Here is a 17,842-nt window from a genome sequence, read left to right as displayed (position 1 = left end):
TTATCAATTGTCAGGATGTATCCGATACTTATCACATGCTATGTAATCAGATACTAGAAACAAGATTATAAAATACTTCTTCTGGATTCTGGGGAGAAACCGCAGCATGCAATGCAGTCTCTGACAGCACAGGCACTGTCAGCAGAGAGAAATCCATAGTGTATCGGTTTCTCTTAGCAGCCTGTGTGCAGTCTTCGTCCTCTCCACTAGAGCGCAGGGCGTGTGCAGAATGTCTCCGCAGCAGTCTGTCCTTCTGCACCGTGAATGCATGGTAAAGGCGAGGAGGAAATGCTTTAACCACTTACTGCACGCTCTACATATTATACAAGAGTACGACAAGTTCACAAAGAGACCTCAGCCATAAAATCTCAGACTCTGTTCACATGCGCGTGGGGCTTTTCTTTTATAAGAAAAACCACGGGATCTGTCAAATGTTAGATTCCAAGGGTGTCAAACTTTGCTTCCAGACTTATAGCGGCATCTGCCATGTTCCAAGAGGTGTCCATCAATTTGACTGAAAAAAATAGTGTGTATAGTGCTACTTTTTAAGTCAAATATGCCAGAAACTGCAATGTAGGCACCAGACGCAAATGTGAACATGGTCTAACTCATTCTGAATAGCAGACACATACGTAAAGTGATGGAGACATACATTGCATAAAAATTCAAACCATTCTTTTCATAAAATAGGTATGATAGCACGGGAATTATCAGGGTAATACTTCTGAAGATGGTAAAAAAAAAAAGAACGGCACTAGACATACCTTGTCTAAAGAACTGCTCTTATCACTATTCCTCTCAGGAAGACTGTTCCCCGAGTCTGTGCTGATGAGAGACCCCCTGGAGTCCGCATTTCTCACACTGTTTATATTGGGAGTGGATGAGGTATGTGGGGAAGCTGCAGGAAACAGTAATTAAATGGTTAAATAAGCGTCACATAATCTAATATATACTGTATACTACATTGGTAGAATATGGCATTTGCATCCGTTTACACAGAAGAACAAGTGGCACAATATGACCAGCGATCGTAAGCTTATACCAATCGGCAGTCGTTTGAAGGTCTGTTTACAAAGGCAGACAGAAGTAATCGATTTACACTCAGCAATCTATCAAAGATGGCTCAGTGCACATAGAATGCTCTGGGGCAACTACGTACTGACAGAGGCAAAAAAACCAAAACTTTTATTTCAACAATTAATAATACGGAGAAAGTGCATTAACCTTGAAAGCACACAGTGCGGTGGATAGGTCTCCTCTACAGAGGGACTAATCTATTTATAGCAGTCTTCCTAAAGTAATGAACCTCAAACATAGGAAAATAAATGATCTTTGATGGCCTATATCAGTAAACTATGGCTGCGGATCACCATAGTGTAATCTAGTCTATATGTATTAAACGGACTTGTCATCGCCTGTTCAATTAAAAACCATTAGCCTCCCAAACAAGTTCTATCATCCTGGCCTTATCAGACTTAGAGCCGCAGTCCCCTGATGAAGCCAGTATGGTGAAACATGTTGGGGAGGCTAATGGATACTTTTAAATGCACGTGTTGGCAGGTCCATTTAACATATATATAGATAGGAATAGAATACACTGTGATGGTCAGAAGCCATACAGTTTATTATTATGGGCAATTAATGATCATTTATTTTACTATATTTGGGGTGCAATACAATAGGGACAGCTACAAAAAGATATGTCTACCTCTGTATAGGAGACCTATCCAACGCACTGGGTGTTTAAGAAAAATGCAATTTCTTCATAATATTAACTGTTGTAATATTAACCCCTTAGTGACGGAGCTAATTTTCACCTTAATGACCAGACCAAATTTTGCAATTCTGACCAGTGTCACTTTAGCAGGTTATAGCTCTGGAACGCTTCAACGGATCCCACTGATTTTGAGATTGTTTTTTCGTGACATATTGGACTTCATTTTAGTACCAAATTTTGGACAACATTTTTTGCGTTTATTTGTGAAAAAATATGAATTTTGGCAACATTTTTGAAAATTTTGAAATTTTCAACTTTTGAATTTTTTTTCCGTTAAACCAGAGAGTTCTGTGACACAAAATAGTTAATAAATAACATTTCCCACTTGTCTACTTTACATCAGCACAATTTTGGAAAAAAAAATATTTTTTGTTAGGAAGTTAGAAGGGTTCAAAGTTTATCAGCAATTTCTCATTTTTACATCAAAATTTACAAAACCATTTTTTTAGGGACCACATCACATTTGAAGTGATTTTGAGAGGCCTAGATGACAGAAAATACCCAAAAGTGACACCATTCTAAAAACTGCACCCCTCAAAGTACTCAAAACCACATTCAAGAAGTTTATTAACCCTTTAGGTGCTTCACAGGAACTAAAGCAATGTGGAATGAAAAAAGCAAAAAATAAAATTTTACCTAAAAATGTTGCTTTACCCCAAATGTAATCAATTTTAGAAGAAATAACACAACAAAATGGACCCCAAAACTTGTTACCCACTTTCTTATAAGCGCGGTGATACCCCATATGTGGTCAGAAACCTCTGTTTGGGCAAATGGGAGGGCTGGGAACACAAGGAGCAATATTTGAAGTTTGGAAAGCAAATTTGGCTGAAATAGATTGCGGGCACCATGTTGCATTTACATGTCCGCTAAGGTACCTAAACAGCAGAAACCCCTCACAAGTGACGCCATTCTGGAAACTAGACCCCTCAAGGCTTCTATCTAGGGGTATAGTGAGCATTTTGGACCCACAGGTACTTCACAGATTTTGATAACGTTACGTTGTCATATTGAAAATTTTCATTTTTTTCTCAAAAATGTTGCTTTAGCATTAATTTTCTTACTTTTTCAAGAGGTAATTCCAAAAATTGGACCCCAATGTTTATTACCCACTTTCTTATGAGCGCGGTGATACCCCATATGTGGTCAGAAACCTCTGTTTGGGCAAATGGGAGGGCTGGGAACACAAGGAGCAATATTTGAAGTTTGGAAAGCAAATTTGGCTGAAATAGATTGTGGGCACCATGTTGCATTTGTAGGGCCCCTAAGGTACCTAAACAGCAGAAACCCCCCACAACTGACCCCATTTTGGAAACTAGACCCCTCAAGGAATTTATTTAGATGTTTGGTGAGTACCCTGAACCCCCAGGGGCTTCACAGAACTTTATAGCGTTGAGCCATGAAAATAAAAAAATTAAATTTTAACACAAAATTGTTACTTCAACCATCTAGCTTTTTTTTTCACAAGGGTAAAAGGAAAAAAAACACCATAAAATGTATTGTGCAATTTCTCCTGAGTTCGCCGATACATCATATGTGGCGGAAATCAACTGTCTGGGTAAACGGCAGGGTGCGGAATGAAAGGAGCGCCATTGGACTGCAAAATTGGCAGGAATCATTAGCGCACGCCATGTTGTGTTTGGAGACCCCCTAAAGTGGCTAAACAGTAGAGCTCCCCCACAACTGACCCCATTCTGGAATCTATACCCCTCAAGGATGTTATCTAGGGGTATAGTGTGCATTTTGAACCCACAGGTACTTCACAGAATTTTATAACAATAGGTTGTCATATTGAAAATGTTCTTCTTTTTCACAAAAGTGATGCTTTAGCACCAAATTTTCCACTTTTACAAGATGTAACACCAAAACGTGGACCCCTCATTTTGTTACCCACTTTCTTACGAGTCCAGCGATACCCAATATGTAGTCAAAAACGTCTGTTTGGGCAAACGGCAGGACTTGGAAGGGAAGGTGCACTTTTCAAATTTTGGATTATTTGATTTGCAGAGCCTATGTGTTATCAGAACAACTGAAAACCCACATAAATGGATTTTTTGTACATTTTATCTTGGAGTGAAGGGCAAAATGTGGAGGAAAATACCGCCAATTATATGGCAGACTTGTGCTTGTTCCAGAGATGAAGGAACACCAGGAGGGCTAGAAGGACACGTTAATTTTTCAGAGACTGGTCGTACAATGTCTGTTTAGCATCATCAATCCCTGTATGAGGGACAATTGTGCCAGACGACATGGTACATCATAACAGGCTCCTACCTGCCAAGGTCGGAACCGCTATATGCACAAAACAACCAGTCCCCCACAGGGTTATAAAAGTATTGTCCAGTGCAGGAGGTTCGGCAAGAACCATGCAGTAAAGCCCATGGTGTAAAATTACAGAACAGCTTCAGATCCTCCAATAAAATTATCATGCCCGTATCACCAAGACGTAGTTGTAATAGCAGTCAGACTAAAGGTCCAGTCACACTAAGCAACTTACCAGCGATCCCAACAACGATAGGGATCGCTGGTAAGTTGCTAGGAGGTTGCTGGTGAGCTGTCACACTGCGACGCTCCAGCGATCCCACCAGCAACCTGACCTGGCAGGGATCGCTGGAGCGTGGCTACACGAGTTGCTGGTGAGCTCACCAGCAACCAGTGACCAGCCCCCAGTCTCCTAGTTACAGCACACATCAGGTTAATTAACCCGATGTGTGCTGCAGCTAAATGTGCACAGAGCAGGGAGCAGCGCACACTGAGCGCTGGCTCCTTGCTCTCCTACTTACAGCACACATCGGGTTAATTGCCTGATGTATGCTGCAGCTAAATGTGCACAGAGCAGGGAGCAGTGCACAATGCTTAGCGCTGGCTCCTTGCTCTCCTAGTTACAGCACACATCGGGTTAATTACCTGATGTGTGCTGCAGCTACATGTGCACAGAGCAGGAGCCGGCAGCACAGGCAGTGAGAGCGGAGGAGGCTGGTATCAAAGGTAAATATCGGGTAACCAAGGACAGGGCTTCTTGGTTACCCGATGTTTACATTAGTTACCAGCCTCAGCAGAAGCCGGCTCCTGCTCACTGCACATTAGTTGTTGCTGTCTCGCTGTCACACACCGCGATCTGTGCTTCACAGCAGGACAGCAACAACTAAAAAATGGCCCAGGACATTCAGCAACAACCAACGACCTCACAGCAGGGGCCAGGTTGTTGCTGGATGTCACACACAGCAACATCGCTAGCAACGTCACAAAAGTTGTTCGTTACCAGCGATGTTGCTAGCGATGTTGCTAGCGATGTTGCTTAGTGTGACGGGGCCTTAAGATGACTGGTGCTAACACTTTGAGTGATCAAATCTTGGAATTATTTGTCAGATGATCAGATGTTTCAAGAACATTTGCGGGGTCCACATTCTGGAGTACGCAGACGTGGGCATATGACGAGAATTTGTCTGCATAACACTTCGGTATGTGAGTGATCAAGTCCTGGAATTATTTGTGAAATGGGGTAAAATGTGTTTTACTGATGAAAATAGTAAATTTTATTTGACAAGTAACACAGGGGCTCACTACACAGGAAATATAAATGTTGTGAAAGAAAAACCCTACCACACAATTTTGGAATAGTGTATGATGTCTAATAATTGTGGGATGTGTGGTAGATCTCGAAGCAGGGGGTAACACAAAGTCCTGGCTGGGAAGGGCACATGGGACAGTAATATCTTGATTCGCTCCTATTGCCCTGTTTGCTGCAGACCCGGCACCTTTTTTTAGGACGGTTTTGGGTGGGAGTAGGAGGCATGAGACGCATAAAATGCCGTTCCGTTAGTCTCCGGGCATTCTCTGACTCGAAGGCTGCCTCTGGTGCCGCTGAGTCAAACATGAGGGACTCAATAATTTTTTCCTGGTATTGCAGAAATGTGAGGGCCCCTTGTGATTTTTTATACAGTACAAAACTGTTGTAGGTAGCAATCTGTATCAGGTAGATTGCTACCGTTTTGTACCAGGCCCTCGTTTTCCGCTTTACCAGGTATGGTTGGAGCACCTGGTCAGACAGGTCCACGCCACCCATAAACCTGTTGTATTGGGTCACACAGAAGGGTTTCTGTTTGTCCCTGGTGGCTCCCCTCTCTCTGACCGACACAGTGGTGTCCTCATGCAGGGTGGTGAGCATGTAGACGTCCTTGCGGTCATTCCACTTTACGGCAAGCAGTTTGTCACTTGCCAGTGCGAATGACACCCCCTTGTCTAGACGTCTGGACACTAACTGTGCCGGCAAACCAACACGGTTTTTCCTTATTGTCCCACAGGCCCCTGTATTTGCAGCATGGAGGGATTGGTATAGGGGGATACTAGTGAAGTAGTTGTCGGTGTACACGTGGTAACCTTTACCAAGAAATGGCGTCATTAGCTCCCAGACAATTTTTCCTGGGATGCTAATTGTCTGGGGACAGTTGGGTGGGCTTATTTGGCGGTCCCTACCCTCATAAATGATAAAGTTACACGTGTACCCGCTGGTGCTTTCGCACACTTTATATAATTTTATGCCATACTTGGCTCTTTTGGAGGGAATAAACTGACGGAATGAGAGACGGCCCTTGTAACTCATTAGGGACTCGTCAACCGAAACGTTCTCCTCTGGGCTGTAGGAAGTTAGGAAGGACTCTTTCAGGAGGGATATTAGGGGTTTCAATTTATTAAAGGGAACCTGTCAGCAGAAATGTCCCCTAAAACCTAACAGATTCCCCCTCTGCAGCTCCTGGGCTGCATTCTAGAAAGGTCCCTGTTATTATTGTGCCCACTTTCTGACCGAAAAAAAGTGTTTATAAAGTTGTACCTTTTTGGCTTCTGATTCTGTAAATCCGTCACGGGGGCGGGCTGCCTGATGGCCGTTATTCTGCCCCCTGGTCCTGTATGCCGCCCCCATCGCTGATTTCAATACTTCTGGACGCCGCCCACTGCTCCAGCCATCCCCGCGCATGCCCAGTGCCCATCTCTCGGGGATGAGCACTGTGCCCAGCGTCACGTGCACGCAGGGTTAAGATTAGGGGCGGTGCTGTGATGTTTATTCCTAAGCAACCGCCCATAATCGCGGGACCGCGCTTTCGGTGTAGTCACTGCTCCGCGCTCTTCCCATCTATTTCCTGCCTCGGGGCAAGATGGGAAGGAGGCGAAGTGAGGTCAGCAGCAGCGCGCTTGCGCAGAAAGAAGCAGGCCGAGGGGGAAAGCGCGGTCCCGCGATTATGGGCGGTTGCTTAGGAATAAACATCACAGCACCGCCCATAATCTTAACCCTGCGTGCACGTCACCAGCGGTGACGCTGGGCACAGTGCTCATCCCCGAGAGATGGGCACTGGGCATGCGCGGGGATGGCTGGAGCAGTGGGCGGCGTCCAGAAGTATGGAAATCAGCGATGGGGGCGGCATACAGGACCAGGGGGCAGAATAACGGCCATCAGGCAGCCCGCCCCCGTGACGGATTTACAGAATCAGAAGCCAAAAAGGTACAACTTTATAAACACTTTTTTTCGGTCAGAAAGTGGGCACAATCATAACAGGGACCTTTATAGAATGCAGCCCAGGAGCTGCAGAGGGGGAATCTGTTAGGTTTTAGGGGACATTTCTGCTGACAGGTTCCCTTTAAGGCGGTCATAATTGGGGTCAGTTCTTGGGGGGACTTGGGAATTATCACTAAAATGGAGGAATCTCAATAGGGTCTCATATCGGGTTCTGGGCATTATGGCTGCAAATACAGGGGTGGCGTGGACAGATTTGGTTGCCCAGTAGGAGCGTAAACTGGGTTTTTTCACTATTCCCATGTTGAGGGTAATGCCTAAAAATTTTTTGATTTCCGGGACGCTTGTGGGGATCCAGGAACGGGAATGCACAGATGTTGGCTTTTGGGCAATATATTGACGGGCGTACAAGTTGGTGTGGTGGGTGATATGCTCAAGTACTTGTTGGTTAACAAAAATTTGGAAAAAATCCAGTGTGGCAAAATTGGTGACATTTATTTTTATGCCAGGGTCTCCTATGAAAGGGGGAATTTGTGGGGTAAAGGACGGGTCGGGGTTCCAGAGAGCATGGGGGACTACAGAACTAGGTCCTGCCCCTGACGCTTCAGCAGCGGCGACTAGCGGGGTGTGGGACCCCGTGGAGGAAGCCGAATCGTCACCGCTATCCGAAAAATCTCTTTCTGAGGCCGATTCGGTCTCTGACCCAGAACTGCCGGAGGCAAGCAGTGAGTACGCTTGCTCTGCCGTAAACATCCTGCGGGCCATGGTTTTTGTTTTTATCCCTGGCTAACAAAAAATAAACCTAAACCTAACACTAGTATTTTTTTTTTTTTTTTATATAAACCCTAAATTTTTTTATAAAGATTATAAAAAAAAATATTTAGGGGAATGACGCAGCGAGGGATGACGGAATGATGGAGGAGGGGATGATCACAGGGGGGTGATCAGAAAAATTGGGAATATGATGATCTTTGTGAATTTATAACTTTTTCTCTCTATATGGCAGCACGTAGTCTCTCTCTCTTCTCTCCCAGATCAACTACAAGGGAGAGAGGAGAAAGGCAGACCTAAATGCTGCCATATTTATCAAATATTGGCATTTTGACTACTGTGATAGGATCTATCACAGTATTCAAATCTAAACAGCCAATCAGATTTTTTTTTTTTTTGTTGCCGGGTGCAGGAGGCAGATTATGCCAAGCACACTGCGCATGCGCCCTCCATTTTCCAGGAGAAGGGAGGAAGGGGGGCCGCGGGGGACCGGGGGACCCAACGATCCTTTATTGAGGTACTGTGCGGGGGCGGTGGGGGAACGGGGGATCCCAGATCGGGTGGGAGATACCGGGATCTAGCGGATCGGACCCCGGTGGACCGGAGGGAGGGCTCTGGAGAACCGGAGGGGGCTCCGGGGAACCAGAGATCTCCGGTGGACCGGAGCAGGGATCAGGGGGAGGACATTTCCCTCCGATCTGAAATGTTTGATCATTTCAGATCGGAGGGAAATGAATGCGGCGGCAGCAGCAGCAGCTTTCAGCGCGCCGGCGCCATCTTGCAAGGTCTGGAGAACCGGAGGGGGCTCCGGTGACCAGACAGCTCCGGTGGACCGGAGGAGGGATCAGGGGGAGGACATTTCCCTCCGATCTGAAATGTTTGATCATTTCAGATCGGAGGGAAATGAATGCGGCGGCGGCAGCAGCAGTTTTCAGCGCGGCGGCGCCATCTTGCAAGGTCTGGAGAACCGGAGGGGGCTCCGAGGAACCAGAGATCTCCGGTGGACCGGAGCAGGGATCAGGGGGAGGACATTTCCCTCCGATCTGAAATGTTTGATCATTTCAGATCGGAGGGAAATGCAGAGCCGGCGGCGGCGGGAGTTTTCGCCGCGCGTCGGCGCCATTTTGGATGTCCGGGGGGGGGGGTGATTTTCTCCGGTACCGGGGGCTTTGGGGGCACTAGGGGCTTATATTTCTTTATCATCTGACATGTTTGATCATGTCAGATGAGAAAGAAATTAGTAGTATTTGCCATTTTTTTTTTTTTAATGTTGTCGCCGGTATACGGTGTATACCGGCGATCACATTATCGGGGAACAAAAAAAACACCCCGATTCATAATCTTGGGGGTCTCAGCTACCCCCGGTAGCTGAAACCCCCGAGATTTTTCGTCACTGGGGGGCGCTACAACCTTTTTCCGGCCTGACGTCTCAAGACGTCGGAACAGAATAAGTACCCTGTTTTTCCGACGTCTTGAGACGTTAGGCCGTCGCTATGGGGTTAAAAATTAACACTTATTCTGCCTTTAGTTCAAGGGTTCTCTTTGCCATTCGCAATATATAATTGACTAATGTATCACCCCCATGCAGACTGAAAACAGTACTCAAATTCATAGACTGCCATTGTTCTCATAAGTGCGAGTCCTGTGTACATAGGGAAATATACCGCTGAGAACAAGCATGATCTTTTATGCTGCATGAAAGATCATTTCACCCAACGAACAAGCATTTTGCTCATTCAAAGGCAGCCTGTTTACATGGCATGATAATCATGAAACAAACACCCCTTGATCACAATTATCTTGCAGTGTGAATGCCCCTTTAGTCTAGGTATGGAAGGGGATGCCAATCAAAAGGGGATATGCTCACTCACCTGTGCCAGAGATAACGCCAAAAAGATCTTTATGGAGGTTATTATCCAATGTATTGCCTGGCTTCTGTGGTGTTACCAGTGGATTTCCAGTGGCTGCGTTAAGTAAAGCTTCATCTTTTGCATTCTTTAAGACACAAAAATAAACTTGACATCTCATGATATAAATGGTAAATGGAAAATCGGGAGGCAGATCGTATGACAATATGTGCCTGGACTGTATTTAACACTTACACTCTGCGTTACAGGGAAGGGAGAGGTTTCTTTCACATTAATCCGCTGCACATTTTCAATGAGGAGCCCAAACTGCGGCAGGTAGAGCGTGGCTATCCTCGCCTGCTGGCTCTGAAATGGAAACGAGATGCATGCTATAGATTTGCTCTGTAAAAGTTCTTGCCAAGAAATACTTCACTTGTGCACATCCTTTAATTGTTGCATTGCTTTGGATTTTCGTCTGAAAACAAGACATCCTTTTACAATCTTTATGCTGAAAAATGTAAGTCTCAACACATGGCTACAATGGGTCCTCTTGCCAAAAAAGCTCTGAATTTAAACAATTCTTCCATTCTTTGCTACAAAATATGTGTAGGAGGATTGTAAAACACTCCGCACTTGTTAAAATTCTGCAATGTGGAAAAGTGTTTACTCAGCCATCTGCACATTCTGACAGCTCCACCATAAAAATGTACACAATTCGAATAAATACGATCCAATCCGTCACCCCCTAATCCTGATAAGATTTACTTAGAAAGAGTGAAATGCGCAAGCAATATTTCATAGAAATGGGTCGGCTAACACCAGTACTGACTGCTTTACTGTCACTTATAGCAGATGCCTTTACATGAGGTTCAGACTAACCAAGTGAACACTTGGCTACTCCATATACTGTACATAGAAGGACCAATATACACTACTCACAAAAAATTAGGGATATTTGACTCTCGGGTGAAATTTCAGGATGTTCCTAAAATGACCTCTAACCTTTTCAGGTAAATTTAATGTGACCTTCTGTAAACTTTTGACTGCACAAATCCAAGTATTCAATGTTTCAGTACTTTTTGCAGGACTTGCTCTTCTTTAATAAGGAGCTTAATGGCAAAATTCACAACAGATGTTTGTTCCATGAATCGACCAATACATTTGGAGTTCAATTAGAATTGGTATTTAACAGTCCTCCTCATCTGTGAGCTTAGAGTATCACAGAGTGTCATAAGCAGGTTGCAACAGACATACACAGAGACTGGAAGAGTCACAGAAAGGCATAGAAGTAGGTGTCCTTTGGCCACATCCTACACTGATGACTGCTTCATTGTAAACAATGCCCTTTGGAACCGGATGATAAATGCCACAAAACGTCAGTCACATATAAGGAGAGAGGAGAGGAGAGGCACTAGAGTGTCAGATCAGACCATACAAAAAAACTGTTTACATCAGCGTAATCTGTGTGCTAAGCAACCTACAAAAGGTACCTGATCCCACCACTAGGCACAAGCATCACTGTATTACTAGATGAGGGAGCTGTGGGCCTCAGTGCTGTCCATTGATGAAAGTCAATACACTCTGAGTAGTAATGATGGTCACCAACGATGTTCGATACGTCAAGGAGAGGGCTATGTATCAGGCACTGTGGTCACCAGATGAACCTTTGGTGGTGGGGGTGTTACATAGCGGGCAGATACGTCTCATCAATACAGAACTATCCTACACTTTGTGAATGTTATATTGACAAGCCCCAATACTTGAATAACAATTAATCCAGTCATTGTGCCTCTACATGAACACCACAAGCCTAATTTCAGCTTCATGGATGATAATGCTCCAGCTTTCCAAGGTCACATCATTAGGGAATGGCTGCTGCAGAGTGGGTTACCCTCAAATGGAGGTGGCATGCACTTTCTCCAGATCTGAATCTCATAGAAAACCTATGAGATCAACTAAGTCAACTTGTGGAACCTCGCAACTTTATACCCCCCAAAACCTCAGTGACCTGAGGGCCACCCTTCTAGAAGAGTAGAATGCAGTCTTTTCTCCTTTAAGCTGGGTAATAGAGCAGCGTGGGCCACTCTTGTTTCCCCCCACTAAGCAAAGGCGATAAGTCATTATGACGATTCCTTCTGGCCTCCTTTGCAAGGCCAAAGGCCCCCCTGGTTCTCGGGCGAGACTGAGACTCTTTAGTCCCCTACTTCAGTTCCTACTCCCAATAGGTCACGTGCTTCTCTCACAAGTAAATCTGAGTCGCACTGGCTTCTTCTCGCCCTCTGGATAGGCCTTGTCCCTTCTTCCTAGCTCTCATTGTTCGGTCATATCACAAAAGCAAAACCCACGGTACTCAGACCTCTTCCCAGGGTATTTCAGGTCAGCAAGCAGAGATCTTTCAGTATGGTGTATCACCCAAATGAACATGTCTGTACTCCAACCATTCTACTTAATGAGTCAGAACAACAGAGTGAGACCACTCAGCAGGGGACATCATGGAGGCAAACAACGCGGCGTTTTTTCTGCTTCACTTAGCTAGCCAGTACAACCAAGCAAGATCCCTTACAGGGTGTATTACACTAGCAGATCAGACAGTACTCTGGCCACTTTCCTCAGTGTGGCAGACCAGGAGAAACAAGAAGCTTGACCATAAAGGCACTCACTCCACAAGGTATATAAAGGGTTAAAAAACAATTTTATTTGTGTACAAAATATTAAAACCAACAATAACAAACATGATAAAATGCACAAAGTGTGATAAAGCACCAAAGACAACAAACAATACCCAGTTGGTCTTCCTATAAAATTATTTATAATGAATTTTCCATAAGGTTCACAGGGATTGGATCTATATGAAAATTTTTTTTTGAATATCAAGCCGTTTACTTCATATCAAAAAGCACTGGAATTCAAACAATACAGTACAGACTTAATAACCTAATCATCAGAGGATAATATAGTACACTGATACTAGTACCTATAAGTCCTTGACTGGACCCCAGTTTGAGGCAGCAAAAAAAAATAAATCCTGACCCAGTAGTCAAAAGATCCAGATCCACTGATCTAAATATACACAATCCCTGTAATGATAAATACTAAACTTATAATAAGGAAGACCTGGCCCAACGCGTGTCGCTTAGAGCAGCTTCATCAGGGGCAAGGAGTGTTGTTGTTTTGTACAGTGTGGCAGACCAGTGAGCTGTGACTTCTCAGCTAGAGGTAGCAACTGAACTATCCAGACAAAACTCTGACCACCTCTCCCAAGGCAAGTGCCTCATCATAAGTGACTCAATAAAGCTCAATAAACCAAGACCCGCAAAACTGTACATCACACAGGTAAACTAGACTGTACACTGTCCATTTTTCTCAGTGACTCAGCACAACAAGGAAAGCCTCTTGCATGTAGTCTAGTTAGCACTTTAATCACTGTCAAGGGTGAGTCAGCCAGTCCAGTAGATACTGTGCTGTTGGTCATTTTGCATACCAGGCTTGATCCGAGGTGACACAGTCCAATGATCTGAGACCCTACAGTAGGGTGTATTTCACAGGTGAACCATACAGTTATCTGACCACTTCTTTCAGTGAATCAGACCTATCATCAGAGACTTCTTGGTTTGGCAAAGCCACAAGATTTCTGTGCATTTCTCGATCTTCCATCCATAATCTATTCTTCTGGAAGAGACCACTTAGCTTAGCGGATCCCCCAAGCAGTCCAGGTAGCCTTGCACCAGCTTCTCGTGCTGGACGGTACCTCCCATTGTGCCTTGTGATTCTGATCTTTAGCAGGGATCATTCCTCTAGTTCCAGATGCAAGGTCAGTCATAGTGACCAAAAACATAGCTCACTCAGCTAGTCTTTTTTACCTTTCAGTGAGGGATGCTGTTGGGTCACACTGTTTTAGACTTCTATATCCAGTACGAGTCCTTTATTCATTCTATCATAGACAATAGATCAGATACATCGGGACTGACTATCCCAGAAGATTTGAAATATGATTAGTGGGATGACCAAATGCTCCATTGACTAGTCTGAAACTAATTAACATATTGTAAACGCATTTTTACATTTTTTTTTGCCATACACTACACCTTCACTTATACTGTGCGACGTGCTTGTAACGCAGGGTGCTCACAGAAGAATAAACACATGGTGGCAGTTTGGGGGCATTAGGGACCCATCATAAATATAAGAAGCTTGCAGTTTTCATATGAAATCCATAAACTGAATCCCTAATATCAGTAATTGTTATCTTGCTTAGATTTCACATACCCTGCTAGAATATCGATCATCAAAAGAGTGCTTGATCATCAGGCCCTTCAGCACACTGATGGCAATTTGCCGGATTTCTCGGAACTCTTGTAGTGCGTTTCCCACCTCCCTCAGGAGGAGGCCCACCAAGAAATGGTTCTTGCAGAACTCATCTGTCAGTGTGTAGTCAAGCTGCAGATCTGTAGGAGGAAACAAGGATTAATTAAAAGATAATTAATAATGCCATCATGTTCCTGATTTTAACAGCGTAAACATCTTGGTAACAAACCAGTCAGCAGTTTAATGATAGGAAGCCGAGCAAACTAGTGACACTCTAATTAGTAGTACTGGGAACATGTTCAAAATACCGCTTATCATCTGTTAGCTACCCCGTTATAACTGATCACATGACTGGCAATTAATTTAATTGTGGATCTTTTTTTTTCTACAGATAAAGAAATAAAATGATGTAACATCAAACTAAAAAACTGAAGCTAGAGAACTGCAAAAACTGCCACACACTGCAAATCCTGCACCTACCTACAGGAGGGTCTAATGACTCCATTGTTGGTGAAAGAAATGCTAATTGATGAAAATAAAGTGGAAAATAAAAACATCATATAAAATAAACTCTACCTGCTAACAGGATTCTCAACATATCATCTATATGCCAACACATATAAAATGGAAAAAGGGAATGGAGATGGACAAGGGTATAAAAATTAGGCGAGATTGTACCCCTTTTCAGTTGGTAACTACCAAAATTGCAAAATGCTTTTTCTTTCAATTTTTTTCTTTCTTTTATGGCTTTCTTCCCATCAGACATTGGACAATAGGAACAATGATATTCAACTGGCTTCATCTGGGGCTCCTGGCAAATTTATAAGGTACAGTTGCTTTTCCCAAAATAACGGACTGGTAAAAACGTTCGGTACTCATTCTGCCTATTCAAAGAATAAACCACCACCTCTTTTTTTTCCCTCTTTTGTTATGAGGGTATTCTGCTATCTTTTGCACAATGAAAAGTTGTTTTGTGTGCATTTTTATTTAGATATGTATAGACTTATGTTTCCTCTAAGTTTTTTGGCTAAATAAGAACAAAGATTTGCTCAAATCGGTTTTCTGCTAAATCAAATATATTAAAGCACAATTACCGTATTTTTCGGACCATAAGACGCACTTTTTTTCCTCCAAATTTGGGAGGAAAGTGTGGGGTGCGTCTTATGGTCTGAAGCTGCGGGGTAGGGAGCTGTGGGGAGTCAGCACTATGCAGTGGGATCACAGTAGGCAGGGAGGGTCGCTGCTGCAGGATGCCGGCTGCTGGAGAAACCACGTGTGCCCGCTGCTTAAAGTCAGTGAATATTCATTAGCTGCTCCCCGCCCACTTCTTTCTGCAGTCAGCGGGTAAGAGGAGCAGCTAATGAATACTTGTTTAATGTAAACAGCGGACACACGTGGGAGCTCCAGACGCCGGCTTCCTGCACCGGCTGGGGAGACTGTGTGTCCGCTGTGTAGGAGGCAGGAGCAGGGTGCCGCTGCACTCATGTATGGCCCCGGGGAAGTGCAGATCACTGCAGTGTCCGGGCCAGAGCACGGCATACCTTCACAGCACAGCCGCAGTCTCTGTGCTGAGGGCTCAAATTACTTTCACTTTGCTCCTGCTGCCTTTACACTAGAAACAGTCTCCCGTAGCTGACAAGGACCTACAGTGATGTAATGCAGAGGAGTGGGCCAGAGCAGCACAGAACAGCACAGTGCCCGCCTCTTCATCACATCACTGCAGGTCCTTGAGACATGTGAGACTTTGTTTGTAATGCCAGGACCAAACTGAAGCATGGATGAGCTTCACAACAGTAAAAGTAAGGCAATAAATAGTATAGTATATAAAGGCATTACTGTACACCTGGATGGGGTTGGATCATATATATATATATATATATATATATATATATCTTTACACACACATACACACACGCACACACACACACACTATTTAACTATATACACAGAGACACACACACACACACACATTATATTCACACACACACACACACACACTATAACTATATAAACACACACACACACACACACACACACAATCCAGATTGGAGGATCACACACATAATGATGGGGAACATACATATTCCACGATGGGGGCCATATATACCTGGAAGGTACCCAGAATGGAGGATATGAGGACAGAATTTGGGGATATTATTACCTCAGTAACACTGTCAGCAGTAAAATAACAGTGTGTCATGACCACATTCTTTTACTTTAATTTTATTTTTTTCTATTTTTAACTCCTCTAAAACAGGGGTGCGTCTTATAGTCCGGTGCGTCTTATAGTCCGAAAAATACGGTACACAAAAAACAAAAACGGGTAAAAAAAAAAAAGGACATATCGGTTTGTCCATATTTCACTGTTTGTTCATATTTCATTTTAATGGCGTTAAATGCCATGTTTGAAGCCCCGAGATTGACCACTTTTATTATAAAGTAGTATATAGCTGAATAAAATGACTGGGAGGCAGATAACTGGCCATATACATCCCATGCAGGTAGAAGATGGGGAACGGCTATCATTTTAGTCATCTCTATTAGGCAAATTATGAGACAAATACGGCTATAAATACCTTGATATCTTTGGATCCTGCCCTTTCCAAATGGCATTGGCAAGTTTAAAGGAATGTAGTGCTCATGATTGCAGACGACTCGCAGAAACTCAAACTTGAATTCAAACAACGTCTGGAGAAATCACACAAAGGAACCATAGTGAGAGCGGGAAATAGGCGCTCAACCTTCTCGAACAGATACCAGCTGTCTTCCAGAATCAAGGGTATAAAGCTGTGGCACTTGAGCACCAAAAGACATTCAAAGCGATAAGTTGGCGACATTGTGTCTTCAAAACAGGAGAAGACAGGCTTACCTTTGGATCTCCCGGTGAAAAGAAACTCATGTAGTTGTTGATTTGCTTGAAAACAAACCCACGATCCATAAATGTGAAGCACCGCTGTAAAACATAAAACGTAATTAAATGTGCATCATAAATAATACTATGTGTGTAGTGTTCATGAATTACCACGCTTTACCAGTAACATAATTATACAATTATATACTGGCTCAGTTCAGATACCGTTACACTTAGAGATAAGGGACAAAGCCTCATTACCTTTATGAAGAATGCTAAGCTGTGATTAGCGTTTCTGGAAGCCTCGGGATTGTCCTTGTATTTGTGCGTGATGTGTGGCATAAGCATGTTAACCAGGGTTTCCACCGCATGATGAAAAGAGGCCGTGAATCTTTGGTTCCTTAGTAACTGGAAAATTAAAAATAAAGTATAGTATCAAGACAAACTGGAATTATGTTACCTTCCTTAAAGGGTTATTGCCATCTCTAAGATCCTATCCGAATATGTAGTAGGTGTAATAATATTAGCCAATACCACCAATTAGAAATATATTATAGTTCTCCTGATACAGCAATGTCTTTTACCTCATGTGAAAGGCATTGCAGCTTACGTGTCCATGATTACGGCCACTCATATAGTGACAGTTAATTAGTTGCTCATGGTCGTAACCATAGATACCTAAAGTGCAATGCCCTGCACATGAGGTAAGACAAAGTTATATCAGGAGAACTATACTATATTTCTAATAGGATATTACACCAACTAAATATGGCGAGAGGATC

General features: G+C 43.6%; 1 protein-coding gene across 4 annotated transcripts in view; it reads right to left on the bottom strand.

Annotated features, from left to right (window-relative positions):
* DOCK9 (dedicator of cytokinesis 9) overlaps positions 1–17,842 on the bottom strand; it is a 426,004-nt gene that overhangs the window by 85,962 nt on the left and 322,200 nt on the right. For all 4 annotated transcript variants that reach the window (XM_075336721.1, XM_075336720.1, XM_075336718.1 and 1 more), the window contains 7 exons: positions 17,322–17,468; positions 17,079–17,162; positions 16,786–16,897; positions 14,171–14,349; positions 10,160–10,270; positions 9,929–10,052; positions 765–898 (listed from right to left, as the gene is read on the bottom strand). In XM_075336721.1, the coding sequence (XP_075192836.1) occupies positions 765–898; positions 9,929–10,052; positions 10,160–10,270; positions 14,171–14,349; positions 16,786–16,897; positions 17,079–17,162; positions 17,322–17,468 (891 nt within the window). The remainder of the gene's footprint in view (positions 1–764; positions 899–9,928; positions 10,053–10,159; positions 10,271–14,170; positions 14,350–16,785; positions 16,898–17,078; positions 17,163–17,321; positions 17,469–17,842) is intronic.

The sequence above is a fragment of the Anomaloglossus baeobatrachus genome, chromosome 2, assembly GCF_048569485.1.
Source record: "Anomaloglossus baeobatrachus isolate aAnoBae1 chromosome 2, aAnoBae1.hap1, whole genome shotgun sequence".
In the NCBI taxonomy this organism is placed as follows: domain Eukaryota; kingdom Metazoa; phylum Chordata; class Amphibia; order Anura; family Aromobatidae; genus Anomaloglossus; species Anomaloglossus baeobatrachus.
The sequence above is the reverse complement of the archived record's forward strand: the minus strand, read 5'-3'. Positions and strand labels throughout refer to the sequence as shown.